Below are 14,263 nucleotides of genomic sequence, written 5' to 3' on the forward strand. Positions count from 1 at the left end.
ATATGCATAAAAGAACACATATATAACCTGAAAATATTATTTTTTAACCTCCACAATTTGATAATCTGCTTATTTTAAAAAAATTGTGCATAACTTAAATGACAAACTAGTATCAATTATAGTTTATTTTCATTGCATTAATAGTAAATTAGACATGGTATAATGTTTAGAATATAACCATATTATAACACATTAGCTTTGTAATAATCAAATATAATCATTCTATTTTATAATACCTATGTTATTTTCAATTCCAGCTTATTTACTGAGGGAAAACAGATATTTATAGTCAGCAGGATTACCTGCTTGGTAAGAATTAATGGGTTATATTTGATCATTAGAAAACAATAATTAATTTCAAGTAATCACTGATGAGCTACCTAACACTGGTATTCATTTAGTTCCATTCCTTTTATCATTACACAAGTTCAGTGATCTTCTGTTTTATGATTATTTTGTTGATATCAGTGTTTCAACTTATTTCAGGAGTTGCAAATTCAAAGTCTTTCCAGTGTCCAACTAGGTAATGTAATGGTTGTGGCAGGCAGGTGATCTGCAACATTTTGGAATGGTGGAGGCAGTAGTAATCTCCTTGATTATCTCATTTGCATGTATTCTCTGGCCACCAACTTGGGCTCACTCTTTCTGTACCACAGTTCCAATAATGTATAACTCTACCCAGAGCTGCAACTCACTGGCCCCACAATTCTTTCACTGTCCACCACTCTCTTTTCAAACTAACAGTTTAAATTCCATGATCAGTCAATTTAATCAATCTCATATATACCCTCTTGTTTCCCTGACCCTTTCCCCCTTTATCTTACTCACTTGTGAAAACCACAACACTGTGTAAATCCAACTCTCCATCTATGCTTGTGTATTTGTATCCTTCTAGCTGAACCTGACCAAAGGAAACCATATAATGTTCACTGATCTCACTTTAAATTCATCATCATGAACCTCAAATGGATTCTTAATGCTGTCAAATAGTCTTATGGTATATTACTGCACCATTCAGTCTCCTATCTTCCTAGATGACTATTTAACATCTGCTCTTCTCAAGCCTCCAACATCTCCTCCCCTTGTTTCCCATTTTACTGAGAAAAGATTGAGGCAGTTAGGAGAGAACATCCACTACATCTGTCCACCTACTGGTATCTGTACCTACATACTCTGCCTTCAGGTTTGTTGTTATTGATGGACTGGCAAAGCTCCCATGTAAGACCAGTCACTTCACTAATACACTGGATTCTGACCATGTTTGCCTACTCGAGGATATCACTGAAGCCATTCTCCCATCTCTCTTATCATGGAAGTTTCTATTTCTACTGAATCATTTCCATCAGCATACACACAGGTCAAGGTCTATGCTTCTTAATTCTACTTCCCCTGACAGCCACTGCCTCCATTTCTTTGTTTCCATTTGCAGCAAAACTACTTCAAAGAAACTGTTGTCTGCACTCACCATCTTAAGCTTTTTTCCACTAATTCTCTGTTAAACTACTTCCATCAGTGAGTGAGGGAGTGAAAGTTGCTCAGTTGTGTCCGCCTCTTTGCGACCCCATGGACTGTAGCCCACCAGGCTCCTCTGTCCATGGAATTCTCCAGACAAGAATAATGGAGTTGGTAGCCATTCCCTTTTCTAGGGGATCTTCCCGACCGAGGGATCAAACCTGGGTCTCTTGCATCTCCTGCATCAGCAGGAGGATTCTTTATGGTCTGAGCCACCAGGAAAGTCCCTTCCATCAGAATTTTACCTTAACCACTCCACCAAAACTGGAGTCTCCAATGACTACAACAATGCTAAATCCAATGGTCAGGTCAATTTTCACTCCTCTTTTTATAAGATCAGCACATTTAGCACAGTTGACTAGCCCTTCTTTTTGATATATGTTCTTTACCTGAGTTTTAAAGAGTCACACTCTCTTGTTTTCCCTTTATTTCATCAGTTATCTTTTCTGAAGTTCCTTTGCTGACTCCTCATATTTCTCCTGATCTCTTAATGTCAGAGGACTCTTAGGGCCTGGTCCTTAGTTTTTTCCATCTTTATTAACACCACTTCCCTCCATGATCTGTTTATGCAGTCTCATAGTTTTATATACCATCTGTACACTGGTAACTCCAACATGGATACCTTCCAACCCAGATCTCTCTGCAGAGTTTTTTATCCAACAGACTTTTCAGCATCTCTACCTACATTAAAACCAATAGATCCAAAACGGAACTCCTGATCTTCCTCCTATCTCATCATTGGGTTCCTAGAAAGTGAATCCTGGGGCAAAAAGTGAATATGTATTAGAGAGTGTGTGCTGTGTTCTCAGTCACTCAGTCATGTGCAATTCTTTGTGACCCCAGGGACTATAGCCTGCCAGGCTCCTCCGTCCATGGCATTTCTCAGGCAAGAATAGTGGAGTGGGTTGCCATTTCCTTCTCCAGGGGATCTTCATGACCCAGGGATTGTAATCCCAGGGAAACAAGAAAAAGGTAAAAGCAAAGTGAGGCAGTGAAGAAGGAAGGGTATTTTTACATACTTGATCCAGGAAGAGAATAGGAAAACAGTTTCTCTCTCTGCTCCCATCTCCCATTGGTCAATGTATTATTATTCCACAGGGTTTTAACCTCCTTGACCTTTGGGGATTACATAATCTGTGCCTTTCATTCCACTGCTGGTCCAAGCCAAGATCTCTTATCTGTCTTGTTACAATAAACTCCTAATTAGTTTCTCTGCTTTCCTAAATGTCTGCCTTCAATCTATTTTTTAAACTTAATTTTTATTTTATATGGGAGGACAGTTGGGCTTCCCTGGTGGGTCAGATGGTAAAAGAATCCGCCTGCAATGTAGGAGACCCTGGTTCAATACCTGAGTCAGGAAGATCCCCTGGAGAAGGGAATGGCTGCCCACTCCACTATTCTTGCCTGGAGAATTCCATGGACAGAGGAGCCTGGCAGGCTACAGTCCATGGTACCACAAAAAATGGAAGAGCCCCACCTCCACAGTATTTGAAATCATCTTTTCCACTACTCTCATGCTCAGTATTTATTACATAAGACAGCTGCCCAGAAACCTCTCTCATCACTCCTCACTCTCATTCCCAACTAAAATACTTCCCTTAGAATGCATTTTCCTCTTTTGTCCTCTTTCATCTTCTATCTCTTGCTTTTTTTCTCTCTTTTCAATTTCTTGTTCCCCTTTCTAATATAATCTAAACTAGGATTGCTCTTCGCAATTTTTTTCAGCTCTTTCTGCCCATTACACCTATTTTTCACAGAAAAAGCCCTGAAAATGATCTAGAACACAGAATCTCTGTAGAAGTTTCTGGCTTTGGAGAGGCCTTTTCAGCCAAAAAGAGGATTATTTTTCGAGGGCAGAGAGAAGCAGAGACCTGCCAACGCTAACTTCGTGTCTTTTATTCTATCACACATGAGAGGAAGCAAAAAGTACTGTAAGAAATAAAATAGTAGTAGAAAGTAAGAAAAAATAACTTTTGACTTATAGAATTATGATGTTTGAGGTGGTGCTTGAGGATCTTAATCAGGTGGCAATAGTATAGGAATTACCAGGCAAGTTAAGCAATGTTTAAGAGCAAGGAGGCAGTAAAGCATGGGCTATGTGCAGAGAAAAACAGGGAGGTCAATGTGGCTGGAACCAGCGTTTATCAAGGCTTTTTTTTTAACATGTGAACATAATAACACTTAGTTTATGGAGGTTTCAGATATATTTTTGGAATGTGAGATTTTAAGACATTGACCAGTTCTTAGAAAATAAGATAAAGGACAGAACTAATGGGCACCTTACCATGCAGTCAGATAACACTGCATGTTTTTAGCAGGTGATGTTTCCATGGAGAAAATGTATATTTATTTATTATTATTTTTTTCTTTCCTTTTTTTTTTCTTTTGTTTTTATTTTTTAAATTATGAAAGTATGATAACACATTTATAGGAGACTTGGAAAATACAGAACAAAGTTACATACATTTATATGTAAATATAAAGTTATACATATATGCATATATTACATAAGTTATGCTGCTGCTAAGCTGCTAAGTCGCTCAGTCGTATCCGACTCTGTGCGACCCCATAGACGGCAGCCAACCAGGCTCCTCTGTCCCTGGGATTCTCCAGGCAAGAATACTGGAGTGGGTTGCCATTTCCTTCTCCAATGCATGTAAGTGAAAAGTGAAAGGGAAGTCGCTCAGTCATGCCCGACTCTTAGCGACCCCATGGACTGGAGCCTACCAGGCTCCTCCGTCCATGGGATTTTCCAGGCAAGAGTACTGGAGTGGGGTGCCATTGCCTTCTCCGACGTAAGTTATATACATATATAAAATTTACATACATATACATACATATATAAAATCAGTATATATTGAAGAACTGACTCAATGGAAAAAACCCTGATGCTAGTCAAGATTGAAGGTGGGAGGAGAAGGGGACAACAGGGGATGAGATGGTTGGATGGCATCATAGACTCGATGGACATGAGTTTCACTAAGCTCTGGGAGTTGGTGATGGACAGGGAAGCCTGGCGTGCTGCAGTCCATGGGGTCGCAAAGAGTCGGACATGACTGAGTAACTGAACTGAACTGAACTAGTGTATGTTACAATTATTTTTTATATAGGTAAATTAAGATTTTTGGTTGGAGGTTCAATATCAAACTCTCAAAAATTAGTAGAATGAATATACAGAAAAGTAGAAGGAAAATATACAGAAAAGTAGATCTGAAAAGCACCATGAACCAATTCAACATAATTAAGATTTATACAATGAGAAACTGTGTATTTAAAAGGAATAAATTCCCTTCTCTGATTCAACCCTTATTAACAAAGGAGATGGTGCTGACCTCAGCATTATTAGTCGAAACATGGACTCCAAGTAGTTTTCTCAGGAACGGGAATGAATGCATACAGTGCCATCCCCTCTCTCTCACCACCCTGAAGAATGATCCACCTTGGCAAGTTAGCTGGTTAATTTTCAACGAGTACAGTCTCCATCCATGGTTATGAAGTGGAAAAAAAAACAAGTAGGATGGTGGTGCGTAGTTCCACGCCAGGGCCTTTATCTCAGTAAAATGAGACCCAGATTAACACGAAGCTACACATATTAATTTACAGACTAGATCATACTCTTCGCCCATAATAAGGCAATATACCCTTATTTAGGTTGAGAGGTGCTATATGCATATTTTCATTTTTCAGCCCCATTACCCTGACCCTCCCAAAGCCTTCCTCTGACTCCCTGTAAAGGAGAGTATTTTGGCCAGATTTCATATTTACATTCATCTCTTTTACTCTCAGGCTTCCCTGGTGGCACAGTGGTAAAGAATCTGCCTGCCAATGCAGTAGATGAGGGTTCAATCCTTGGGTGGGGAAGATCCTCTGGAGAAGGGAATGGCAACCCACTCCAGTTTTCTTGACTGGAAGATACCATGGACAGACGAGGCTTGAGGGCTATGGTCCAGGGGGTCGCAAAGAGTCGGACTTGACTGAGCGCCTTAGAACACAACATTTTCACTCTCAGGCAAGATCTCTCTTTCTCTATGTCTACCTCTATACATGCTCTTCCCTCTCTCTCTCTCTATCCCCTTTTCCCTCCCTCCCTCTGTATCTTATCTCTTCCTTTTCTGAGTCTAAAACTTACCCTGAACTATAACACCCCCCCCCACACACACAGATTCTACAAACATAGAGGATGCTTTCCATAATTATGGGTCACTGATTTACTGGCTGTAACCCTCAGATCACTAGGGTCTGGGGATTTTTATTTTGGTTGGATGAAACCTTTTCTTTTTCTAATATGTTAAGTCTTGCCAATAGAAAGAGAAATAGATAGCAGGGAGGCACTTATTATGAGATGACAGTGCAAAGAATGATGCTTTGAATGGCAATGTTCTATAGCATGGTCCAAGGTCATAGAAATTTCTAAATCTTAAGGCATGTAGGGAAATTTCCCATTAGATAGCATTGTTGTATAAACAATCTTGGAAACTTTTAAGTTTGATCCTACTTGACATAAAACAAAGATTGAAAAGCACTGTTATTTCTAAATAAAATATTACTTTTTTACTTCACATCATTTGAGACAGGTGTAGCCAAGTTTAACTTCTCTAAGTCATTTCCTTTCGCTACTTTGCTTGTCATTTTCTCAAGCCCAGAGAGGATCACTACTGTATTTCTAGACATAAAAATCACTGACTTTGACCAAACCCTTGGCAACTACGAAATTTCTATTTCCTTCACTTGCTCACTGAGACTGGGTCTTTCTTGTGTGTGCATGCTCTGTCACATCCAACTTTCGTGAGCCTATGGACTGTAGCTCACCAGGTCCCTCTGTCCATGTGATTTCCCAGGTAAGAATACTGGAGTGGGTTGCCATGCCCTCCTCCAGGGGAATCTTCCCAACTCAGGGATTGAACCCTATGTCTCTGATTTCTCCTGCATTGGCAGATGGATTCTTTACTACTGTGCCACCTGGGGTCTTTCTTGAAACAACATCATTTTTATAGCTGTCTTACTCTTGAGCTGCTCATCTAAGCATTGCTAGCCCAAGGGCTCAAAGGCAAAGTCATATCACCTCTGTTGGATGTGTTGAGGATATTTAGTGATAGATGTGGAATTAACTTCAGTTTATTAAATCCTTTCCTCTGTATGTACAGAGAGAGAGTGAAAGTGAAGTCGCTCAGTCATGTCTGACTCTTTGTGACCCCATGGACTGTAGCCTACCATGCCCATGGACTCTCCAGGCAAGAATACTGGAGTGGGTTACCATTTACTTCTCCAGGGGATCTTCGCGACCCAGGGATCGAACCCGGGTCTCCCGCATTGGAGGCAGATGCTTTAACCTCTGAGCCACCAGGGAATAGAGAGAGAGAAGAACCTTTATATTGAGTGTGAAACACAAAATCTTGAAAATCAGTATCTTTCCCTTAATCCTATCAAACATAAAACCCAAATCCCAACAAACCAAATCATTTACTGAAAAAAAGTAAGTTATGGAAACAATGTTTATTACCAAAGTTAAGTGTCTGCTGCCCCTCTGGAACCACTCACCTTCCTTTCCAGAATCCCCTCCTAGGTTCCTACTGCAATGCCTTTTGATTTTCTTTCATTTGGGCCCAGTTTGGCCCACTGGGAAATAGGATGTCATCTTTTCTTTCCCCTTCCCCATTCTACTTGTGAAAGTTATTCCTAAATATGCCATTGTTCAGAAGCCCACACTCCCATCCTGACCTCCTCTCCTTACTCACTCTCAGGTCCCTAGTCTAAGGTGTACATAGGCAAAAGCCCTCTTGGTTTCCCACCCCTTTGTGACAGAGATCAGTGTCTGCTCTCTCCTCCTGTCTCAAAGGAGGAGGTGGCCTTTCCAAGCCTACCCAAGCCAGTAAATTAACTTTATTTTTCGTATATTTGTGAATATTTATCTTACTTTCCTAACACAGAGGTATATAAAGAAATAAAAGCCCTCTATCCTACTTTCCCTACCCTACTCCATTTTTCTGGATAAAAAAAGTTTTCCCAGAGCATTTCTATGCTTATATAAATCCATAATATAAAAGGAATACACACACACACGTGTGTATGTCTAATACATATGCACACAGACTAATTTGGGGAGTAATTTTGTTTCATGTAAGGTACCGCTGGCCATTTTTTTTTTTTTTCTTAAACAGTGCACTGAACATGTCTCCAATATAGTATGTAGGATCTACTTCATTCTCTTACATATTTCTTGCATGTTCAAGCTTTCTGCAGCTATCTCCTTCCCCATGGCCTAAGTTTCTCTGGTATTCAAAGAACTCTCGCGGTCTTGTATCCCACACACATCATTCCTTCCCTTCATAGTTAAAGGTCCTTGAAGAAGAGCCCCCCCCCCCTCACTGAGCACTTTCTCACTTCCACTCACTCCTCAGTCCTTGCGATTGGGCTTCTACCCCCACCCCCCACCTAGACTGGCTCAAAGATCAGACATGGCCAAACCCAATGAACACTTTTTGTGTCATAGTGCCCCACTCCCTGGAACCCTGGGCACTGCTAAACACACTGCCCTTGCAACTCTTTTCCCCTGTTTCGAACTCCTAAGTATTTCATTGCCCCTATGGTTCCCAACCTGGAGAAGGCAATGGCACCCCACTCCAGTATTCTTGCCTGGAAAATCCCATGGACAGAGGAGCCTGGTAGGCTGCAGACCATGGGGTCGTGAAGAGTCAGACACGACTGAGCGACTTCACTTTCACTTTTCCCTTTCATGCACTGGAAAAGGAAATGGCAACCCACTCCAGTGTTCTTGCCTGGAGAATCCCAGGGACGGGGGAGCCTGGTGGGCTGCCATCTATGGGGTCGCACAGAGTCGGACATGACTGAAGTGACTTAGTAATAGTAGTATGGTTCCCAACCAGGGGTGAATTTGTTCTCCTGTGAACATGTGGAGACATCCTTGATTGTTACAATCTCTTCTGGGGGTGTGGGATGTACTACTGGCATCTAGTGGGTAGAGGCCAGGGATTCTGCCAAACATCCTGTAATTCACAGACCACCCCCCTGGAGATGAGGTATCTACATCATCATCAGATGACAGCCAGTTGCACTGTCAGGAGTGCTGAAACTGTGAAATTCTACCCTCCACACACATGCTCAGTCATGTCCTACTTTTTGTGACCCTATGGACTGTAGCCCACCAGGCTCCTCTGTCCATGGGATTCTCCAGGACAGAATACTGGAGTGGGTTGCCATCTCCCCTAGGGGATCTTCCTGACCCAGGGATTGAATCTACTTCTCCTTTGTCTTCTGCATTGGCAGGCAGGTTCTTTACCAAGCAGCCACCTGGGAAGCCCCAAATTATACCCTATAAAGATATAAACAAGCCCAAGAAGACTTCTATCAAGTGAAAGCCTTTTAATAACTAGCTAGGGATCTGGCAACAGATCCTGGTAACAATTATGCACATCTGCCCCCAAAGGAGACAACCAAGAGTCACATCAAGCTGCTGTAGAAATGTCCCAGGGTTAGTTTAGGGTCATAAAAAGTTTCAATCTTTAGGGTCACAGTTCCCAGTGAATGTTCAGGGCTCCTCCAGTTGTGCCTCAGTCTGGTCCAGGTATAATTTCTCAACATCATTCCACCTGTGAGCTAAACCACACATTTAGCTCCCCTCAACACAGCTTACAGTTATCAGAGAGGGAAATGCAGACCATCATCCCCCTCCCCCTTTTACATCCTCCCTCTGGAAACTGATTTCCCATCAGGGTGGGTTCTATTATGCATTTCTGAATTTACTAGGACTTTTGTAGCTGGACTCCCCTCCCACTGTAATCTGGGGAGAGAAAAGAAATCTCAGGATTTTTTGGTCCTTTGGTCAGTGGTCTAGACCAGCAAACCCTCCAGGTACTATCAGTTGCTGACTCACCTTGGCAGTGGCACAAGTTCCCTGTTCAGATCTGCCTGTCCCTAGTTGGAAGTGAAGACTGGGGACGATTCTCTTGTCAGGAGGCTGAACAACGACAGCAGTCCTTGTCTGCAGCTGGTGCTGGCGTCCTCTGTATGAAGCCCTGAGGGATTCCTTTAGGATTGGTGAATCTGTGCCCTGTTGTAAACCTGGGGTTAACTTCAGGTCTGCTTTGTTTCTCATATAACTTGCTCAGAACATGAATGAACTTCTTGTCCAGTTCATTCCTGGAGACGTGGGATGCAGGAATCCCCACTAGTCCACTCCTGCTCCAATGATCTACAGCCTAGTGAAGGGAGGGGTAATGCAGGGAGTTGGGGTGCTATATACTGGCTGCCCAGGTCCACCAGATACTAGGTTTGGGAAAAGAAATACAAACAGAAGCTGCAGCAGTTCTAGCGTGTCGAAGGCTAGTGGTCTGGAACACAAACGGGGTTGTCAAAAACAAGTCTTTTTCTCCATATATCTCTCTCCCCTTAACCCCCCAATCTACATCTTCCCCAATCACTATCCCATACCTTCTCTCCCACCCCTTTCACCTCCTCTCTCACAACTCCTTTCCCCTATTTAACCACCCACCCTTTCTCTCTATTCTTCCCAAGCCCTCTTCCGCGCCTCCCCTTCCCCTCCCTCTGAAAACTGATCTCCCATCAGTTAAGTTTCTACTCTGTTTGACATTTTTGAATCAAGGGTTCTGTAGCCAGATATCTCTCCCACAGTGGAAGCAAATTTTCTGCCTTGAAAAATTCATGGCTTTACACCAAAGGCAGTTCCAATCCCCTGGCCTTCGAAATGCTGTAGGTTTTCTTTGCTGATGGGGATCATAGTCACTCCTATTTCTGGTGGGTTCTTGACGGTCTATTCCCCAGGCCCCCCCCCCATTAGACCACAAGCTAACATCAAAGGGCCTGCAATGGGGAGATGCTTGAGCTGGAGCTCCTGCTGTGACTGCTGCTGCTGGTGAGGATGATGCGCTTGGGGATAATGTGGGTGTGGATGGTGTGGGTGCATCTAGAAAAGGAGATGAGTATGTGAATGAGGCAGGGAGCTCGACAGGAAGGTTCCATGGAGAGGCTGTATACATGGACTTGGTTGTTTTACATAGATAACGCCTGGCTCTTTCCATGGACCTGCAATCTCCCTTCCTCTGCCCACCAGAGGTGTGACTTTTCTGGTATATATCGCTGAGAAGCTGCATAATGTCTACAACCATCTCCTCTGCTGCCTCCTCAGCTTCCTCTGCCCCCGCAGCTCCCGCCCCTTCCGCATCCTCCTGTCTTTCTCCTCTTGTGGCTTCAGAAGCGGGAGCAGGAGTAGCAGTGGCCCCTGCCTCCTCCTCTTCCTCTTCACTGGTTCCTTGTGTCTCAGGCCCACTGGCAGTGGCCATAGCCAGACCTGGTCCCTTGGCAGCTCGTTCCCGCAGAGACTCCAGCTCCTGGAGGAAGTGAACAGAGTTGAGACCTGTCCTGGGGGCGAGGCTGGGGCTGGGACTGGGGGCTGGGGCGGGAAGCAGGGCGGGGACCAAGTAATCTTACTGCCTGGAAGAGCTTCGACCTCAGCTGATCCCTTTCCTTCCGCATCTTCTCCAGGTTGGCCTGCATTTGTTGCAGCTGGAAGGCTGTTTCCTTACATTCCATCTCGTGCTGTGCCACGAACAACTTGAGGTCTGAGGCCAAAGCATGTGCGGCCGACTTGTGCAGCCCAGCTAAGTCGTGCAGCCACTGCACCCTGTGCCCGTGTAACTGGTTCTGTCTGCAGGCAAAACGCATGCCCAGGGCCAGGCTGCTCCAGGCACAGGCCTCTTTGGCCTGGCCGGGCACCTGACAGTCCTCTAGGATGGCCTTGAACTTATCCTCCACCTTCTCCCAGGACAGAGAGAGATTCTCGAGGTAGAACTCTGGGCCTTTCGCGTGCCTGGACATCCTCTCGTTGATGAAAGCCATCACTTTACCATGCCAGAACCCACTACTTGGGTCTTCGGGTTTCAAGGCCATGATGACTGAGTGCCTTTGGGGCTTGGCTGGCCCTGCAGGACGATTCAGTCAGTCCTCTCCCTCCCCTCCCCCCATCCCTTTAATCTCTTCTCTGGTTGCTCCCCCCCCCCCCCCCCCCCCCCCCACCCCCCCCACCCCCCCCCACCCCCCCCACCCCGCGGCCATCTCACACCCTCCTAAAGACCCTATACCCTGCCTCAGGACACCTCCCACCAGGCCTCACCTCCTGTCAGTGGGAGTGCAAGCCCAAACAAAATCACTTACCACAGCAAAAGAAACGTTTTTGATCTCTATTTCTCTCCCGCCCTCCCTTCAGAGAGGGCTCTGAAGAAAGAAAGTTTCCTACAAACCGGTCAACGTGTTTGCCTTTGGACTGTTCCAATTTTCAGAAACGGCAGGGGTGGGAGAGGTGTGTGAGGAAGATTTCTCCCCTCCCCCGGACATAAGGGGATCTCCTATACTGTTCAAAGTCTTTGAAGTCACGGAGAAACAGGAGTGGTCAGAGAAGACTCATAACCAAGAACATGAAGGGCTTGTAATCGAGTATCAAAATTCTCAACCCCCCACCATAATGGTTTGTCCTGCTCATGAGACCCGCCCCTAGTACTGACAGAATATTCTACAACCGGAAACAGCTACAACAGGAAACAGCGCCGCCCCCTGCCCACTCAAGATTCTGTGAAAAGTGAAAGAAAGTGAAGTTGCTCAGTCGTCTCCAACTCTTTGCCACCCCATGGACTGTAGCCTACCAGGCTCCTCTGTCCATGGGATGGATCTTCCCGACCCAGAGATCGAACCCAGGTCTCCCACATTGTAGACAGATGCTTTATCCTCTGAGCCATCAGGGAAGTCCTCTGTAGCTGTCGTTATGAAGTGAAGTGAATTGAAGTTGCTCAGTTGTGTCCGACTCTTTGCGACCCCATGGACTGTAGGCTACTAGGCTCCTCCCTCCATGGGATTCTCCAGGCAAGCGTACTGGAGTGGTTGCCATTTCCTTCTCCAGGGGATCTTCCTGACCCAGGGATCAAACCCAGGTCTCCTGAATTCCAGACAGACGCTTTAACTTCTGAGCCACCATAGACACAGCAAAATTCTGATACTTGGTCTGCAAACTTTTATTATTATTATTAAGGGTATGTGGATGGACAGAGGAGTCTGATAGGCGGCAGTCCATGGGGTTGCTAAGAGTTGGACATGAAATTTCACTTTGACTTTTCACTTTCATGCATTGGAGAAGGAAATGGCAGCCTACTCCAGAATTCTTGCCTGGAGAATCCCAGGGATAGGGGAGCCTGGTGGGCTGCCGTCTATGGATCACACAGAGTCGGACACGACTGAAGCGACTTAGCAGCAGCAGCAGCAGTAATTATTTGAGACTTTGTAGGCAGAGAACCTTTGTCTCAACTACTTGTAACACAAAAGCAATCCTAAATAATACTTGAAGAAGTAGCTCTGTTCCAGCAAAACTTCATGTATAAAAAGTGACAACTGGTAGGATTTGGTCTGTCGTTTGCCAACTCCTGATCTAGGTTCATATTTCCCTGTGTCCCAAAGATATCTCAAATCCAAAGTTTCATAAGTCAACCTTTCTCCTAACAATTCTTTATATTCCTAGTTGTTCAGTAAAGAGACGTTGAAATCACTAATACCACCTCCCTTTAATAAGAATCAAATCAGTTCTCAAGTCTTATTGCTAATACCTCAGATGTCAAACTTTTTTGACATCCATTCCCATTCAGAGGGTGCCATTGTTGCTTTTGCTTTTTAAATAATCTGCTTGAATTCCATTTCTGATTTCTAATATCTTCCTAATGTTTCCTATGATCATATTGCTTTCCGGCTTTAAAAACATTTAAATGGATGCCTGTGACAAATTCCTTGGTCTGACATTAGCCTCTCATCTCGGGCTACCTTTATTGCTAATTTAGCTCTCTCTAGTGTCTTCTCTCTCATTATTTGTATACCCAAGGGACTAGTCATGCAGAGATATATTCATTGTGGGTTTTAATTTATGTTTCCATCTGAAAAATCAGATGTCCATTACTTGTTATCTGGGCATTATGTTCTATGTAATGAACTACTTTGAAAAAGACAATATTTATTCTTTAAGGGTTTTATACCAGATAGTGACCAAGAAAAGATTATAAATTAGGCATTAAAGTATTGCTTAAGAAGGAAGTTAAGTACCAGCGGTATAAATCCCAGTGTTTTAGCTCTTGTTTAAAATGTTATCTTGTGTCTTCTTTCCATTTCAATTTGTATATTTTAATTACCAACCCTTAGTGGGAAGGGTTCATATTTTTGCTTGTGCTTGAGGGACTTGTGCAGAAACAGCATTCAAAATATAATGTAGAAATCGGAAAGGTGAGGAATGGGGAGATACTGGAGTCAGAGAGACCCGTTAGCGGGGTGCTTAGTCCATTCAGTTGCTCAGTCATGCCTGGCTTTTTGTGACCCCATGGACTGCAGGACTCCAGGCTTCCCTGTCCATCACCAACTCCCAGAGCTTACTCAAACTCATGTCCATCCAGTTGATGCCATCCAACCATTACATCCTCTGTCATCCCCTTCTCCTGTCTTCGATCTTTCCCAGCATCAAAGTCTTTTCAAATGAGTCGGCTCTTCTCATCAGGTGGCCAAAGTATTGAAGCTTCAACTTCAGCATCAGTCCTTCCAAAGAATATTCAGGGATGAATTCCTTTAGGATTGAGTTGCTGGATCTCCTTGCAGTCCAAGGGACTCTCAAGAGACTTCCCCAACACCACAGTTCAAAAGCATCAAGACTTCAGCACTCAGCTTTTTTGTGGTCCAACTCTCACATCCACAC

General features: G+C 44.0%; 2 protein-coding genes across 3 annotated transcripts in view; one reads left to right on the forward strand and one right to left on the reverse strand.

The window, feature by feature from the left end:
* Positions 1–14,263, forward strand: part of IL1RAPL2 (interleukin 1 receptor accessory protein like 2) — a 1,184,233-nt gene that overhangs the window by 632,628 nt on the left and 537,342 nt on the right. The gene's annotated exons all lie outside the window — the stretch shown is intronic.
* LOC102395390 (testis-expressed protein 13A) lies at positions 8,878–11,755 on the reverse strand. Of its 2 annotated transcripts, none has more exons than XM_044937604.1 (4): positions 11,701–11,755; positions 10,978–11,468; positions 9,404–10,877; positions 8,878–9,119 (listed from the first exon to the last, which is right to left on the reverse strand). In XM_044937604.1, the coding sequence occupies exons 2-3, from the start codon at positions 11,434–11,436 to the stop codon at positions 10,128–10,130; spliced, it is 1,209 nt and encodes a 402-aa protein (XP_044793539.1). In that variant the 5' UTR covers positions 11,437–11,468; positions 11,701–11,755; the 3' UTR covers positions 8,878–9,119; positions 9,404–10,127. The 2 variants fall into 2 exon arrangements, with proteins under 2 accessions (XP_044793539.1, XP_044793538.1); XM_044937603.1 differs by having other exon boundaries at positions 8,878–9,126.

This window comes from Bubalus bubalis, chromosome X (assembly GCF_019923935.1).
Source record: "Bubalus bubalis isolate 160015118507 breed Murrah chromosome X, NDDB_SH_1, whole genome shotgun sequence".
NCBI lineage: Eukaryota > Metazoa > Chordata > Mammalia > Artiodactyla > Bovidae > Bubalus > Bubalus bubalis.